The sequence below is a fragment of the Microcaecilia unicolor genome, unplaced genomic scaffold (genome assembly GCF_901765095.1).
Source record: "Microcaecilia unicolor unplaced genomic scaffold, aMicUni1.1, whole genome shotgun sequence".
NCBI classification, from domain to species: domain Eukaryota; kingdom Metazoa; phylum Chordata; class Amphibia; order Gymnophiona; family Siphonopidae; genus Microcaecilia; species Microcaecilia unicolor.
This window is the reverse complement of record NW_021962880.1, coordinates 5,694-23,577: the sequence shown is the minus strand read 5'-3', so window position 1 is coordinate 23,577 and position 17,884 is coordinate 5,694. Positions and strand designations below refer to the sequence as shown.

The 17,884-nt window shown below is 45.3% G+C and overlaps 1 protein-coding gene across 1 annotated transcript; it reads right to left on the bottom strand.

Annotated features, from left to right (window-relative positions):
- Positions 1 to 3,549: 3,549 nt before the first annotated feature.
- LOC115458624 (E3 ubiquitin-protein ligase TRIM39-like) lies at positions 3,550 to 16,821 on the bottom strand. Its single transcript, XM_030188468.1, has 3 exons — positions 16,813 to 16,821; positions 16,130 to 16,159; positions 3,550 to 4,568 (listed from the first exon to the last, which is right to left on the bottom strand). Exons 2-3 carry the CDS (start codon positions 16,149 to 16,151, stop codon positions 3,994 to 3,996), a joined length of 597 nt encoding a protein of 198 aa, XP_030044328.1. The 5' UTR covers positions 16,152 to 16,159; positions 16,813 to 16,821; the 3' UTR covers positions 3,550 to 3,993.
- Between the last annotated feature and the right edge of the window lie 1,063 nt (positions 16,822 to 17,884).

Here is a 17,884-nt window from a genome sequence, read left to right as displayed (position 1 = left end):
AGGGTCTCTAATACAGGGTCATAAAAATAGCCATACTGGGTCAGACCAATGGTCCATCCAGCCCAGTGTCCTGCTTCCAACAGTGGCCAATCCAGGTCACAAGTACCTGGCAGAAACCCAAATAGTAGCAACATTTCATGCTACCAATCCCAGGGCAAGTACTGGCTTCCCCGTGTCTGTCTCAATAGCAGACTATGGACTTTTGCTCCAGGAACTTGTCAAACCCAGATACAATAACCGCTGTTAATACATCTTCCGGCAAAGGGTGCCAGAGGTTAACTATTCTTTGAGTGAAAAAATATTTCCTCCTGTTCGTATTAAAAGTATTTCCATGTAATTTCATTGAGTGTCCCCTAGTCTTTGCAAAAACCCAAGGGAATGGTACAGTTTAGGGGGCAAAGAACTTTTGTACACCAAAGAGGATCAGAATGTATTAGGCACGCTATTTTAAAATGGGACGCGAAAAGGGCACACGGTAAAACTGAATCCTAAAACCGGCCCGTGCCCTTAATGGCACCCATTGATCTAGCCGGTCAGCGCATGCCAACTGCTGATTACAGCCGTACGAGGAAATAAATAAATTGTCCAGGCATTATGGGCGAGTGCCAAATCTGAAATTACCGTCAGGGGGGTGCGGTAGCCTGGGGTAGTTTCATTTGGGCAAGTGCCTTTGTAAAAGGGACCCACAATATGCATACTTTGGAAGAGAGGGGGGAGAGGGGAGATATGAGAGAGACATTTAAATACCTACGAGGAATAAACGCACAGGAGGTGAGTCTCTTTCAATTGAAAGGAAGCTGTGGAATGAGGAAGCAGAGGATGAAGGTGAAAGGGGAAGTAACCCGAGGGTGGTGAATTTGTGAAACGGCCTCCCAATGGAAACGGTGGAGATGAAAACAGTATCTGAATTCAAGGAAGCTTGGGACAGGTACGAAGGATCTCTAGGAGAGAAGGGATAGTAGTCATCTGCCTTCATTTTTCTATATTTCTCTGAAATATCTAGTGTACCTGAATGTAACTCATCTAAAATAACTACTGATAAAGCTGTGAACTAAAGCCAAATAAACTTCCTCTGGATCTTAGAATTCCTCATACCAAAACTTTACAACTAGTCAAAAGACTCACCTTTTCCAAGGCGTGATTGGAACATTAGACCCCTTATCCCAACAGCAGGCTGGAAAGGGCCAAAAGTATCAGAGGAAGCACAAGACCTGTTATTTTACTCTATATTATTGTATTCTCATATTTGTTCTTGTTTTATGATTTTTTTAATTTAAATTTTAATTTCTTGTTATTTATATTAACATAAACCACTGAGATGGACAAATAAACAGTGTAAGATCAAATAAAATAAAAACTGAACCCCCCCCCCCCCCCCAAAAAAAAATAAATGAGGGACCTTTTTACTAATCAGGTGCGAAAGAGTAGGGGTGGACCAAGAAATCTCTCCAGCCGATGCTGAATTGAAGAAACTTTATTCAGCACCAATGCACTCAATCTGCAGCCTCCCAGTACCTCTCTACACTCCTCTCCCCGTATGTTCCCACCCGTAACCTCCGCTCTCAGGACAAATCACTTCTATCTGTACCCTTCTCCACCACCGCTAACTCCAGACTCCGCCCCTTCTGCCTCGCATCACCATATGTCTGGAACAGCCTTCCCGAGCCCATACGTCATGCGCCCTCCCTGCCCATCTTCAAGTCCTTACTCAAAACCCATCTCTTCTCCCTTGCTTTGGCGCATAACCACCTTCCCCACTCATGATACCTACACTGACTACATAGTTTGTAACCTTTAGATTGTAAGCTCTTTTGAGCAGGGACGGTCCTTCCCCATGTTAAACTTGTACAGCGCTGCGTAACCCTGGCAGCGCTATAGAAATGCTAAGTAGTAGTAGTAGTAGTAATGTGTACAAGACCCGACACAGGGCCGTGTTTCGACGGATATACCGTCTGCTTCATGTGGGGGTTTTCTTACCCTGACCTGTTGGTTGTTGCTCTGACGGATCCTTTTACTAAGGCACATTAAGCACTAATGTGGGCTTATTGTCTGGGGAAACACCAGAAAAAAGCATTAAAGCATTTTGTGGTGACTTCCCCGTTTGCCCACTTTTAGTTTTTCAGCGCTGGGGGCTTGCCTTGTGCTAATCGTTACCAATGGGTTACTGAGTGGAGTGGAATGGGTAGATGTGAATCACTTGTTTACTCTTTCCAAATATACAACGTCTAGGGGGCAGGTAATGAAGCTACTAAGTAGTAAATTTGACCCTCCACTGCCTCAGCTACAAAAAAAAGCTTAGATTGTGAGCCCTGTAGGGACAGAGAAAGTACCTGAATATAATGTGATGGACACTTTGTAGCTGTAAAGTTTGCTGGTGCTCAGGGTTGTCGTTAGGGGTCACTGCCCAGGACACCTACTTCCCTTCCCTGGACTTCCTGGCGAATGTGGAAAGTTTATCAGAAGTTTTCTTTTGAAATATAGCTTGCAGGCCCCAAAGAAGTGTCCTTCAAGAGTACAATGAATCCCTGACTAAAAGAGCTTAAAATTTATCTGCCCGATATTCAGCTGGTGGTGGTAAACTGTATCTGAGTTGCTCTAAGCTTTGGGTTGTCCTGACCCCGGCACTGAATATTCGGATGTTAATTGGGTGCCGACCGATATTCAGACCGGCACATGGTTAACTTCACCACATTAAGGGCCCCTTTTACTAAGGCAGCTAACAGATTTAGCATAAGATAATGCTGACACACTTCTCAGCATTTACGGCTAGGTGACTTACCAGGGTAACAGGGAGCTGCAGAGGGAATTGAACCTGGTTCCTTAGGATCTCAACTCACTGGAATCAAACCTGGTTCCCCAGGTCCGCAACCTGCTACACCAACCATTAGGCGGCTGCTCCTCCCAATTATTTCTAATATTTTTATTGTCATTGTAGTATTTATGAAGGATCATAAAGGACACTGAGATTTAACACTAATTACATAGAAGTACAATGAATCCCTGACTAAAAGAGCTTAAAATTTATCTGCCCGATATTCAGCTGGTGGTGGTAAACTGTATCTGAGTCGCTCTAAGCTATGAGTTGTCCTGACCCCAGCACTGAATATTCGGATGTTAATTGGGTGCCGACCGATATTCAGACCGGCACATGGTTAACTTCACCACATTAAGGGCCCCTTTTACTAAGGCAGCTAACAGATTTAGCATTTGATAAATGCTGACACACTTCTCAGCATTTACGGCTAGGTGACTTACCAGGGTAACAGGGAGCTGCAGAGGGAATTGAACCTGGCTCCTTAGGATCTCAACCCACTGGAATCAAACCTGGTTCCCAGGTCTGCAACCTGCTACACCAACCATTAGGCTGTTCCTCCTCCCAATTATTTCTAATATTTTTATAGTCATTGTAGTATTTATGAAGGATCGTAAAGGACACTGAGATTTAACACAAATTACATAGAAGTACAATGAGTCCCTGCCCTACTGAGCTTACTGTCTCACTTAACATACCTCGTGGTTATTGATATATCAGTAGATTTTTGTTATTCACTATTTATTCACAATATCTTATACCATCTGTTGCTTTCACTATGTCATTGAAACCCCTCTTCACATTTATAGGCTCTAAACCCATCTCTGCCACTCTGTCAGTGAAACCCGTCCTCACATTCACAGGCTCTGGTCCCATCTCTGTCTCTCATGTTTGAAACTTTTCTGGCTTCTATGTTAATCCACTGGGATAGAAAGAAATAAACTTCATTTCCATAAGGAAAGAACGAAATCCTGAAAGTTTAATATTTCTGTAACAATGATTTATTTGAACACGTTTAACACAAATCTGTAAAATCTTCCACCTCTCACACTCCTGCCACAGACTTCAGATTAAGGAAATATATCAGGAAAGAAGCTGGATTTTATGAAATCATAAGGAAGAGCAGCAGAGCTTCCCAGATTTATTTGTACATAAGACTCTGGTAACATAAGTACAAATTGTCAAGCAGAGAGAGAGAGTCTGGGAATGTTAATCCTGAGTCCTGCTGTGTAATTCCAGGCTGGAACCTGGCGGATTCTCAGAGGAATTTCAGAATAATTCATGAAGAAAGGTCGGAGTTTCCCTGTGAAGGAGTCAGTGAAGGTGAAGAGATGAGATTTATTATTTGCATCATAAAACGAGACCTTTCCTGCCTCATAGTCTAGCAGAATCCCCACTGCCCGGGGGAACTCACTTAGGGGGAGAGAGGTCTGAGGGGAGGTGAGGGCCAACCATCTCTGTTCATACCACAGCCCCACTGTCCAGAATCCTTCCCCAGGTGACAGTTTGATCTTCCCCTTCCTCATCACAGAGTCTTTACACACTCCCAATACACAGTGAGTCACATCCCCCACCTCCACCTCCCAGTAACGTCTCCCTGAGGTGAAGCCCTCACTCCCCAGCACACAGGGATAAGGATCAAATCTCTGAGGAGTGTCCGGCACATTCCGTCCTGTGTTTCCCCTTCTGACACTTTTCCCATCTTCAGACAGGACGAGATCAGGATGAGCAGTTTCAGGATCCAGAGTCACATTTACTGCAGAGAAGAGACACATTAATAAACATGAGCAAACACTTCTCATTAGCTTATCACACACCCACCACTAACCCATTGGCTCCTCACACACAGAGCTCTAACCCTCATTGGCTCCTCACACACCCACCGCTACCCCTCATTGGCTCCTCGCACACCCGGCTCTAACCTTCATTGGCTCCTCACACACCCAGCTCTAACCCTCATTGGCTCCTCACACACCCAGGTCTAACCCTCATTGGCTTCTCCTGCACCTACCTCTAACCCTCATTTCCTGGTTCTTCAGTCAATCACTTTTTCTATGACAGGAGCTCTGCTATTGGCTATTATCACCTTCCTGCCTCATAGATTTGACTCATCTTATTGGATATCAGCTTTTCAGTATTCCCTATTGCAATGAGTCTATTCATACCAAGGAGGTTGGATAACAACAATGGGATGACGTCAAAACATTGAAGCCAATTAGGTTAATCTCTGTTTCCCCTCACTCAGCCATCATCCCCATACTCTCAAAACAAAGCAAACAATGAGATGATGCTTCCTCCTTGTCGTTCTTCATTGTTGGTGCCATTTTTATTTGAGCTCACTTACATTTTCAAATATGCCGTCTTGTGCAGCATACGGATGTACACAGAGGATGTACAATAACGGAGATGGGCACAGTAGTAATTTGTTATAAATTGTAATTAGTGTGTCATTTGGAGGGGCTGGTTTGATACCAAAGACTGGAGACATGAATACTTCTAATCAACCGTTTATTGATAAAAAAGACTCTTTATGGACAGGGAACATCTGATGCGTTAATGCTGTGAAATACAGAATTATTTGTGTACATGGGAAGCTTGCCAGGTGCCCTTGGCCTGGATTGGCCGCTGTCGTGGACAGGATGCTGGGCTCGATGGACCCTTGGTCTTTTCCCAGTATGGCATTACTTATGTACTTATGTACATGTGGTAATGTGCAGTCTTTTCTTATGAAAGGTTCACCTTACACTCAAAACCAACTTTACTGAATTAATTCTACTACTACTACTACTTAGCATTTCTATAGCGCTACTAGGGTTACGCAGCGCTGTACAAGTTAAAACATGGGGAAGGACAGTCCCTGCTCATGAGAGCTTACAATCTAAAGGTAACAAACTATGTAGTCAGTGTAGTCAGTGTATCATGAATGGGGAAGGTGGTTAGGCGCCAAAAGCAAGGGAGAAGAGATGGGTTTTGAGTAAGGACTTAAAGATGGGCAGGGAGGGCGCATGGCGAATTCTTTGCTTCGGTCTTCACTGAGGAAGATTTGGGTGGGATACCGGTGTCGGAAATGGTATTTCAAGCGGACAAGTCAGAGAAACTTAGACTTCACAGTAAACCTGGAGGACGTAATGGGGCAGTTCAGCAAACTGAAGAGTAGCAAATCTCCTGGAACAGATGGTATTCATCCTAGAGTACTGACAGAACTGAAAAATGAGCTTGCACAGCTACTCTGTCACGTTTACAAAGCTGGAACTGGGTTTGTGAGCCCTTGGGCAGGCAGGCAAAACCACCCCAAACTAGAAGCAAGGCAGAACAGACGTACCGGCAAATCCAGGCTAGGTCTCTAGGCAGTCAGCCAGCAAGCAGAAGACAGGTCCAGGCAAAGGTTCAAAAGGCAGGCAGCAAGCAAAGCAAAGTCCAGGATCAGGCAAGATTCAAAAGGCAGGAAACCAGCAAAAGCAGAATCGGGTCCAGACAAAGTCTCTCAGGCAGAAGTGCACAAGCACCCACGTACCAGGGCCTAAGGCGATGCAAAGGCAAGCAGAAATGTTTCAAGATGGCTAATAAGCCCAGAAGCAGTTGAGACTCAGTTGCTGCAATCACCAGCAGCTATGGGTGCTGTGCAGGCTCAAACAACACAAGCAAACCTGGCAGCCTGGAAGATCCGGACCGGACTAAGCTAAAATCTGGAACGGGTGATGGTCCATAGCAGCCATCGGTTCTGGCCACCAGAGGGCGAGGAACGCACAGACAAAACATACTCATTTGCAGACTACTTTCAATCCAAGGTAGAAACTCTACTACAATCTATTCCTACATCCCAAAACATTGCACCTAATCACAGTCCTCTCACAGATGACAGTTGCCCTACGGACAGATGGTGGGAAACCTTGCGACACCTTCCAATCCATAAGCCCACCAAAATTTGAATCCATGCTAGCAAAATCCTCTTGTTCTTTGGACCTATGCATAAGTACATAAGTACATAAGTAGTGCCATACTGGGAAAGACCAAAGGTCCATCTAGCCCAGCATCCTGTCACCGACAGTGGCCAATCCAGGTCAATGGCACCTGGCACGCTCCCCAAACGTAAAAACATTCCAGACAAGTTATACCTAAAAATGCGGAATTTTTCCAAGTCCATTTAATAGCGGTCTATGGACTTGTCCTTTAGGAATCTATCTAACCCCTTTTTAAACTCCGTCAAGCTAACCGCCCGTACCACGTTCTCCGGCAACGAATTCCAGAGTCTAATTACACGTTGGGTGAAGAAAATTTTCTCCGATTCGTTTTAAATTTACCACACTGTAGCTTCAACTCATGCCCTCTAGTCCTAGTATTTTTGGATAGCGGTGAACAGTCGCTTCACATCCACCCGATCCATTCCACTCATTATTTTATACACTTCTATCATATCTCCCCCTCAGCCGTCTCTTCTCCAAGCTAAAAAGCCCTAGCCTTCTCAGCCTCTCTTCATAGGAAAGTCGTCCCATCCCCACTATCATTTTCGTCGCCCTTCGCTGTACCTTTTCCAATTCTACTATATCTTTTTTGAGATACGGAGACCAGTACTGAACACAATACTCCAGGTGCGGTCGCACCATGGAGCGATACAACGGCATTATAACATCCGCACACCTGGACTCCATACCCTTCCTAATAACACCCAACATTCTATTCGCTTTCCTAGCCGCAGCAGCACACTGAGCAGAAGGTTTCAGCGTATCATCGACGACGACACCCAGATCCCTTTCTTGATCCGTAACTCCTAACGCGGAACCTTGCAAGACGTAGCTATAATTCGGGTTCCTCTTACCCACATGCATCACTTTGCACTTGTCAACATTGAACTTCATCTGCCACTTGCACGCCCAATCTCCCAGTCTCGCAAGGTCCTCCTGTAATCGTTCACATTCCTCCTGCGACTTGACGACCCTGAATAATTTTGTGTCATCGGCGAATTTAATTACCTCACTAGTTATTCCCATCTCTAGGTCATTTATAAATACATTAAAAAGCAACGGACCCAGCACAGACCCCTGCGGGACCCCACTAACTACCCTCCTCCACTGAGAATACTGTCCACGCAATCCTACTCTCTGCTTCCTATCTTTCAACCAGTTCTTAATCCATAATAATACCCTACCTCCGATTCCATGACTCTGCAATTTCTTCAGGAGTCTTTCGTGCGGCACTTTGTCAAACGCCTTCTGAAAATCCAGATATACAATATCAACCGGCTCCCCATTGTCCACATGTTTGCTTACCCCCTCAAAAAAATGCATTAGATTGGTGAGGCAAGACTTCCCTTCACTAAATCCGTGCTGACTTTGTCTCATCAGTCCATGTTTTTGTATATGCTCTGCAATTTTATTCTTAATAATAGCCTCCACCATCTTGCCCGGCACCGACGTCAGACTCACCGGTCTATAATTTCCCGGATCTCCTCTGGAACCCTTCTTAAAAATCGGAGTAACATTGGCTACCCTCCAGTCTTCCGGTACTACACTCGATTTTAGGGACAGATTGCATATTTCTAACAGTAGCTCCGCAAGTTCATTTTTTAGTTCTATTAATACTCTGGGATGAATACCATCAGGTCCCGGTGATTTAGTACTCTTCAGCTTGCTGAACTGACCCATTACATCCTCCAAGGTTACAGAGAATTCGTTTAGTTTCTCCGACTCCCCCGCTTCAAATATTCTTTCTGGCACCGGTGTCCCCCCCCAAATCCTCCTCGGTGCAAAGTAGAGCTTTTCAAACTCAACCCCCCCCCCCCCCCCCCCACTGTGGATCACATTAGAAATCTGATAGAGACCTCACTGACAGAAAGGAACTTTCCCAGGGAGATGGGCGACATCATATTCACTCCCCTCCTAGAAGGCAATTCTCTCGATAAATCTCTCCATAAGAAATACCGCCAGTGGCCAACATTCTAACATCTACATAATCATGGAGGCAATAGTGGCCACCCAATTCCAAGACTACCTGGACAGTCATCAATTGCTTGATCCCATGCAATCTGGATTCAGGCCCCTCTACAGCACAGAAACAGTAATAACAGGACTACTGTCGGAATGCCAGTTACTAATGGACAAATCTTCATCATGCAACTGGACCTTTCAGCCTCAATCAACCTGGTGAATCACCATCTCATACTGAAAATTCTACGTGGAGTAGGCATCACAGGAATGGTTCACAGGAATTTTATAACACAGATCAATTCAGACAAAATGGCAACAATCTAACCAAACCTAACCAAAGCTTGCCCACATGATTCTTATTAACAATTGTTATACATTGACCATGTTTCCCATTATCCTTTTTTGCTACCCCATATCCATTCCTCTCCATCTTCCTAAGCCTACCTCCCAACGCTCATTTCCTTCTGCACCCTATCTCTTCTATGTTCAATTTACTTATCTGTCAACCCTATTAATTTTGCGTTACTACAAACTGTATATTTTTTCTTATGACTTTGTAATTCTTTATATTGTTACTATGTAAGCCTGCCATGTGTGGGAAAGCGCGTCACTGCCCCTGGAGGACAACCCCGGAGGAGCACAGCGATGTGAGAGGCGAGAGGAGCGGCTGCAGAGCCAACAGCCAATCCTGATAGCTGCCTGCGATGCCGTGCTTGCTTCGTAGAAACAGCTGATGGTGTTTTGTAGCGGCCGTTGCTGTTCAAGCAGCAGTGGCCAGAAATTGGAGCTGGTGCCGCCTGTGTCGCTGGAGACTTGCCAGGTCTGTTGGGTTGGTGGGTGGCTGGACGGGCCTGGAGGGAAAGTGGCTGGGTGGACGGAGAGGGGGGAGCGGCGGCGGCGGCGACCTGGGGGGGTGGAGGGGGGAGCAGTGGCTGCGGCAACATCAGGGGGGGGGGAGAGTGGTGGCGACCTTGGGGGGGTGGAGGGGTGATCGGCGGTGACCTCGGGGGGGCGTGGCGGTGACAGAGGAGAATCGCTGGGTGGCTGGAGAGGGGGGGCAGGGGAGAGAGGAGAATTGCTGGGTGGCTGGAGGGGGAAGGGGAGAGAGGAGAATCCCTGGGTGGCTACAGGGGGGGCAGGGGAAAGAGGAGAATCGCTGGACGGGGGGGCAGGGGACATAGGAGAATCGCTGGGTGCCTGGAGGGGGAGCAGGGGAGAGAGAAGAATCGCTGAGTGGCTGGAGGGGGGGCAGGGGACAGAGGAGACAGTCACACTCTCTCTCTGTCACACACACACACGAACATTCACTCTCTCTCACACACACAGTCACTATCAAACACACTGTGTCAAACATACACACTCCAAGCAAAACCTTGCTAGCGCCCGTTTCATTTCTGTCAGAAATGGGCCTTTTTTACTAGTAACATAACATATAGTAACATAGTAGATGATGGCAGAAAAAGACCTGCATGGTCCATCCAGTCTGCCCAAGACAAACTCATCAATATATATAAACGGCGAGTGACCGTACTCACCGCAAATGCGCAGTAGAGACTTCCCTCTCTGTCCCGCCCCCGCGTCAATACGTGATGACGGGGGGGGGGGAACCGCTGACGTCGCTACCGCTCCCCCCCCAAGGTAGCCACTACCACCCCCCTTTCACCCGGCCCGGGCCCTCTCTTCGTTATTCAACTTACAGCAGCAAGCAGCTCAGCTTCAGCTCCCGTCGGCCTTCCTTCCCTGCCTGTGCCCCGCCCTCGCCGTGACTGCTGTTTTGCCGCTGCTGTAAGTTGAATAACGAAGAGAGGGCCCGGGCCGGGTGGAGGGATGGCGGCAACTCCGGGGGGGGGGTGGGGGTGGGGTACGGTAGCGGTGGCGACCTCGCAGGGAGGGGGAAGGAAAACCCCAATATCAGCCCGTTTTTACGGGCTCAACGGCTAGTATGTGTATACCTTACCTTGAATTGAATTTGTACCTGTCCTTTTCAGGGCAGAGACCATATAAGTCTGCCCAGCAGTATTTCCCGCCTCCCAACCACCAGTCCCGCCTCCCATCACCGGCTCTGGTACAGACCGTATAAGTCTGCCCTCCCCTATCCTTGCTTCCCAACCACCACCCCTTCTTCCCCCACCTGCTCCGCCACCCAATTTCAGCTAAGCTTCTGAGGATCCATTCCTTCTGCACAGGATTCCTCTATGCATATCCCATGCATGTTTGAACTCTGTTACCGTTTTCATCTCCACCACCTCCCGCGGGAGGGCATTGCAAGCGTTCACCACCCTCTCCGTGAAAAAATACTTCCTGACATCTTTCCTGAGTCTGTCCCCCTTCAATCTCATTTCATGTCCTCTCGTTCTACCGCCTTCCCATCTCCGGAAAAGATTTGTTTGCGGATTAATACCTTTCAAATATTTGAACGTCTGTATCATATCACCCCTGTTCCTCCTTTCCTCCAGGGTGTACATGTTCAGGTCAGCAAGCCTCTCTTCATACGTCTTGGAACGTAAATCCCAAACCATCCTCGTAGCTTTTCTTTGCACCGCTTCCATTTTTTTAACATCCTTCGCAAGATACGGCCTCCAAAACTGAACACAATACTCCAGGTGGGGCCTCACCAATGTCTTATACAGGGGCATTAAAACCTCCTTTCTTCTGCTGGTCACTCCTCTCTCTATACAGCCTAGCAATCTTCTAGCTACGGCCACCGCCTTGTCGCACTGTTTTGTCGCCTTCAGGTCCTCAGATACTATCACCCCAAGATCCCTCTCCCCGTCCGTGCCTATCAGACTCTCCCCGCCTAACACATACGTCTCCCTTGGATTTCTACTCCCTAAGTGCATCACTTTGCATTTCTTCGCATTGAATTTTAATTGCCAAACGTTAGACCATTCTTCTAGCTTCTTCAGATCTTTTTTCAAGTTTTCCACTCCCTCCGGGGTGTCCACTCTGTTGGAAATCTTGGTGTCATCCGCAAAAAGGCAAACTTTACTTTGTAACCCTTCGGCTATGTCACTCACAAATATATTGAACAGAATCGGCCCCAGCACCGATCCCTGAGGCACTCCACTACTCACCTTTCCCTCCTCCGAGCGAACTCCATTCACCACCACCCTCTGGCGTCTGTCCGTTAACCAGTTCCTAATCCAGTTCACCACTTTGGGTCCTATCTTCAGGCCGTCTAGTTTATTTAAGAGCCTCCTGTGGGGAACCGTGTCAAAAGCCTTGCTGAAATCTAAGTAGATGACGTCCATAGCACGTCCTTGATTTAATTCTCCTGTCACCCAGTCAAAGAATTCAATGAGATTCGTTTGGCACGATTTCCCTTTGGTGAAACCGTGTTGTCTCGGATCTTGCAACTTATTGGCTTCCAGGAAATTCACTATCCTTTCCTTCAGCATGGCTTCCATTACTTTTCCAATAACCGAAGTGAGGTTTACCGGCCTGTAGTTTCCAGCTGCTTCCCTATCCCCACTTTTGTGAAGAGGGACCACCTCCGCCGTTCTCCAATCCCTCGGAACCTCTCCCGTCTCCAAGGATTTATTAAACAAGTCTTTAAGAGGACCTGCCAGAACCTCTCTGAGCTCCCTCAGTATTCTGGGGTGGATCCCGTCCGGCCCCATGGCTTTGTCCACCTTTAGCTTTCCAAGTTGTTGATACACACTCTCTTCTGTGAACAGCGCTCTATCCACCTCATTCTCAGGTGTACTTTTGCCAGTCCCTCTCGGTCCTTCCCCAGGGTTTTCTTCAGTGAAAACAGAACAAAAGTATCTATTTAGCAAATTGGCTTTTTCCTCATCATTTTCTACATAGCGTTTTGCTGTATCTTTTAGTCTCACAATCCCCTTTTTAGTCTTTCTCCTTTCACTAATATACCTGAAGAAGTTTTTGTCTCCCCTCCTTACATTTCTAGCCTTTTGTTCTTCCGCTTGCGCCTTTGCCAGACGTACCTCTCTCTTGGCTTCTTTCAGTTTCATCCGGTATTCCTCCCCGTGTTCCTCCTCTTGAGATTTTCTATATTTCTGGAACGCTAACTCTTTAATCTTTATTTTCTCAGCCACTTGCTTTGAGAACCATATCGGTTTCCTTTTTCTCTTGCTTTTATTTACTCTCCTTACATAAAGGTCTGTGGCCCTGTTTATTACTTCTTTTAGCCTGGACCACTGTCCTTCCACTTCTCGTATGTCCTCCCAGCCCATCAGCTCCTTCCTCAGGTATTCTCCCATTTTGTTAAGTCAGCTCGCTTGAAATCCAGGACTTTGAGTTTAGAGTGGCCGCCATCCACATGAGCCGTTACATCAAAACAAACCGTTTGATGGTCACTGTTTCCCAGGTGTGCAGCCACTCGGACATTTGACACACTATCCCCATTTGTGAGCACCAGATCCAACGTGGCTCCCTCCCTCGTGGGTTCGTTCACCATTTGTCTGAGCAGAGCACTTTGGAAAGCATCCACAATCTCTCTACTTCTTTCCGATTTTGCAGACGGAACCTTCCAATCTACATCCGGCAGATTAAAATCTCCCAACAACAGCAGTTCCTCCAATTGTGTCGGGGGTCTGTAGACAACACCCACGTGGACCAAGGTTTTATCCTCTCTTGTTAAGGTGATCCATATCGCTTCTTCCTTTCCCCACTTCCCTGTCATTTCAGTTGCTGCAATATCATTTCTCACATACAGAGCTACTCCTCCACCTTTACGTCCCTCTCTATCCTTCCTAAAAAGATTATAGCCTGGTATGTTTACATCCCATTCATGGGAACCACTGAGCCATGTCTCTGTGACTGCAACTATGTCCAAGTCATTCTCCAACATCAGGGCTTGAAGGTCATGAATTTTATTGCTTAGACTGTGAGCATTTGTGGTCATTGCTTTCCAACTACATTTCCTAGTATGTGTTTTGGGTTTAGTGATTTGTGAGTGTCTTTTCTCTTTGGGTACCTTCTCCTCTTTTTGTTCCCTCTTCCTTGCTTTTTCTTTTTCTTCTGCTTCAATTTTAGTTTCAGGAACATCACAGTGCTGTAGTGGAGCAAAAGAATTTTGTAGTGGCAACACTTGTGCGGGTGGATGCTTCTGTGTCACATGATGAAGTCTGCCTGAGCCTACTGTGAACCATCTGTTCTTATGTGGCTTTATTCTTTGAGGCAGTGGTGAGAAGTTATGATTCTGCACAGTCCTATAAGTTGCTTTAATTGCATCTAATTCTTGCATTACTTTATATAGCTCTTGTTTTAAAGTAGATAGCTGAAGACAGATAGGACAAGCTTTAAGTTTCCAGATGATTGGCCTTGAAACTAAAGCAGCACAATTATTGCAGATTATTATAATAAATAATAATATTGTTAGTGATATGCAATTTATCCTTAAAATCGAGCATGATACCAGAAGATTGGAGGGTGGCCAATGTAATGCTGATTTTTAAAAAAGGTTCCAGGGGAGATCCGGGAAATTATAGACCGGTAAGTCTGACGTCAGTGCCGGGGAAAATGCTAGAGGCTATTATTAAAAACAAAATTACAGAGCACATCCGAGGACATGGATTACTGAGACCAAGTCAGCACGGCTTTTGTGTGGGAAAATCTTGCCTGACCAATTTACTTCAATTCTTTGATGGAGTAAACAAACGTGGACAAAGGGGAGCCGGTTGATATTGTGTATCTGGATTTTCAAAAGGCGTTTGACAAGGTACCTCATGAAAGGCTACAGAGGAAATTGGAGGGTCATGGGATAGGAGGAAATGTCCTATTGTGGATTAAAAACTGGTTGAAGGATAGGAAACAGAGAGTGGGGTTAAATGGGCAGTATTCACAATGGAGAAGGGTAGTTAGTGGGGTTCTTCAGGGGTCTGTGCTAGGACCGTTGCTTTTTAATATATTTATAAATGATTTAGAGATGGGAGTAACTAGTGAGGTAATTAAATTTCCTGATGACACAAAGTTATTCAAAGTCGTTAACTCGCGACAGGATTGTGAAAAATTACAGAAGGACCTTACGAGACTGGGAGACTGGGCGGCTAAATGGCAGATGAGGTTTAATGTGAGCAAGTGCAAGGTGATGCATGTGGGACAGAAGGAGCGAAGCCTGGAGTTGGCATCTCAAGAAAGATATAGTAGAATTGGAAAAGGTGCAGCGAAGGGCGACTAAAATGATAACGGGGATGGGAGACGATTTCCCTATGAAGAAAGACTAAGGAGGCTAGGGCTTTTCAGCTTGGAGAAGAGATGGCTGAGGGAAGACATGATAGAGGTGTATAAAATAATGAGTGGAGTGGAACAGGTGGATATGAAGCGTCTGTTCATGCTTTCCAAAAATACTAGGACTCGGGGGCATGCGATGAAACTACAGTGTAGTAAATTTAAAACAAATCGGAGAAAATGTTTCTTCACCCAACGTATAATTAAACTCTGGAATTCGTTGGTTGGGCTGGCTGGGGCCTGGGCACTGTTGGAATGTGTTATTGTGGGGTTTCTTGGTGGGGTGGGCGCTTCGTTCGCTGCCTAGGGCAAGGGATGTATGTATTTGGTGATTGATGTGTACCTTTTTTTGCCCTGCGGTGGGGATCCCGCCCCCGCCCGGGAGCCCGCCACCGTGGCCATCCGGCATTTTGATTGCTCTTTTGTGGTCGGGATGATGGCTGTGGTCTCCAGACTTCGCTCCTTCTGTCTTGCTGCGCCCTATGCCTGGAATAGACTTCCTGAGCCCCTACGTCTTGCCCCATCCTTGACCATCTTTAAATCTAGATTGAAAGCCCACCTCTTTAACATTGCTTTTGACTCGTAACCACTTGTATCCACTCGCCTTCACCTACCCTCCTCTCCTCTTTCCTCTACACATTAATTGATTTGTTTGCTTTATTTTTTGTCTACTAGATTGTAAGCTGAGCAGGGACTGTCTTTCTTCTATGTTTGTGCAGCGCTGCGTATGTCTTTTAGCGCTATAGAAGTGATAAGTAGTAGTAGTAGTCTCTTGTAACCAGAGCTAATATTGTGATGTCATAATGCCTCAGTCCACCAATAAGAGCCAACCTCATCAGTGATGTCACAATGGCTTGATTGTCCTATACTTGGCTCACTTTTATTACATAGCTCTTTGAGCAGGGACTGTCTTTCTTCTATATTTGTGCAGCGCTGCGTACGCCTTGTAGCGCTATAGAAATGATAAGTAGTAGCAGTACTAGGGGCTCATTTTCAAAACACTTAGACAAGTTCCATAGGTTACCACATAGCTTTGTAAGTCTAAGTGCTTTGAAAATACGCTTCATTGTCTTCTCTATCGCGGGGTGAAAATAATCCCTAACACTGTCTGTCGGTGTCTGTATAGTGGAATCACAGTCAAAAGGACACATTAGTGGATTTGATGGTTTGGTATAATTAGTTATATATCAGATTCAGTTACCTGCGTATCTGCCACATTCCATCCACCAATCTGCATCAAAATAAAGATGAAGAATGATCAGATCTCAAAGAAGAGAAATAAGTACAATGATAAAAAAATATATTAAGGGTGGACAATGAATAAAAATTTTAATTGTGATTAATTGTGTGATTAAAAGTTTTAATCATGCAATTCACCGTGCTTAATCACAGCATGCATTTTGGGCATTAAAAAATAAGGTTTCAAACAGCGTTCATTCAGTCTCTCCCAAGCCCCCTTCCCCAGCCTCTCCCCCAGTTTCTCTCATGCCCGGCCTTCATTCAGTTTCTCTTCCCCACCCCCCACATTTACCTCTACAGCAGGGTTCGGGTTCGGCTTTGCCTCAATCTCCTTGTCTCCCCCTGCACAGCGATCGGGTCTGCAGATACTTGAGTCACACAGTGCAGGAAATTGGGGAAGTCTTATGGTTTCAAGTCTCAAGAGATCTTCCACAACTTTCTGCACCATGCAGGGGGAGAGAAGGAGTTTGAGGCAGCTCCGAGGAAGGAGAAAAAATCCTGAGCCCTGCTGTAGATGTAAGCGTGGGAGAGGGGTGGATCAGCATTTTTAAAAAAACAGGCATCACGAAACATGGTATTCGTTAAAAAAATTAATGCATTAATAGTGTTATTAATGTGTTAATTTATAAACTGAATAAAACTTACCAAATTCTGCAGGATGTGATTTTATTTTGTACAAAAAAAATAAATAGAGAGAGAAATGTTAGAGATTCTGAATTATCAAAATGTCCTTCAATGATCTCATAAGTACATTCATACATAAGAACTGCCATCCAGGGAAAGTCTGAAGGTCCATCAAGCCCAGTATCCTGTTTCCAACAGTGGTGAATCCAGGTCACAAGTACCTGGCAAGATCCCAAAAGAATAAAACACATTTTCTGCCGCTTATCCCAGGAATAAGCTTATGACAGCAAACGCATGACTTCCAGGTTGTAATGCAACAAAATAAAACAAGCTTTGCCTTGTCAGCCATTCCTTCTTCAGGTTATACTGAAATAGGAGGGACAATCGATAATGCAAGGTCATTGTTGCCTTGGGCAGAACTGATGGTACAGTTGTTATAAAGTAAGAATGTGACATCATCCAGCCCATATTCAGCCCACGGCAGTCAGCATTTTTTATGTTTAAATCATTTTTTATTAATTTTAGTGCAAAATCCACAAAAACATATGAACCCAGTCATATAAACAACAACCATGTTCCCACCCCAAACCATTCCCTTTTTCACTCCCCCCCCCCTTTAAACAACCATAATAATGAGAAAAAGACTGCATAATTAGTGTGATATTGACTGGATAATACGCTAGCTTTTTGGTTTTTATATGTGATATGTGCTGTTTTTTTCATTGTGTGACATCAGCCTTATGCATTATTTACTATGTGACGGGTGCTGCTCTTTTCCCATTTGTTCCCAGATGTTCCTTTGTAGTTTAAGTGTTGGAGGGAGAGTTATCTTTTGTGAGTGTGTCACTAGCTGGTAAAAGTGGGACTCTCACTTCAGCAATTGGTGTAATTTTTGATTGTTTTTAAATTCCATTTATTTTGTAATTCCTCTTTTTGCATTATAAACCATTGGCTGTGCCGCTCAGGTGGTGTATTCTATTTATTTATACACACTGTTTATACTTATTCATCATTTGTACTTGGTGCTGAAATTGGTGGGACAAGACACCTGCTTGTTGTTTTAAGTTGTTATATACAGTGAGAATATTTTTTT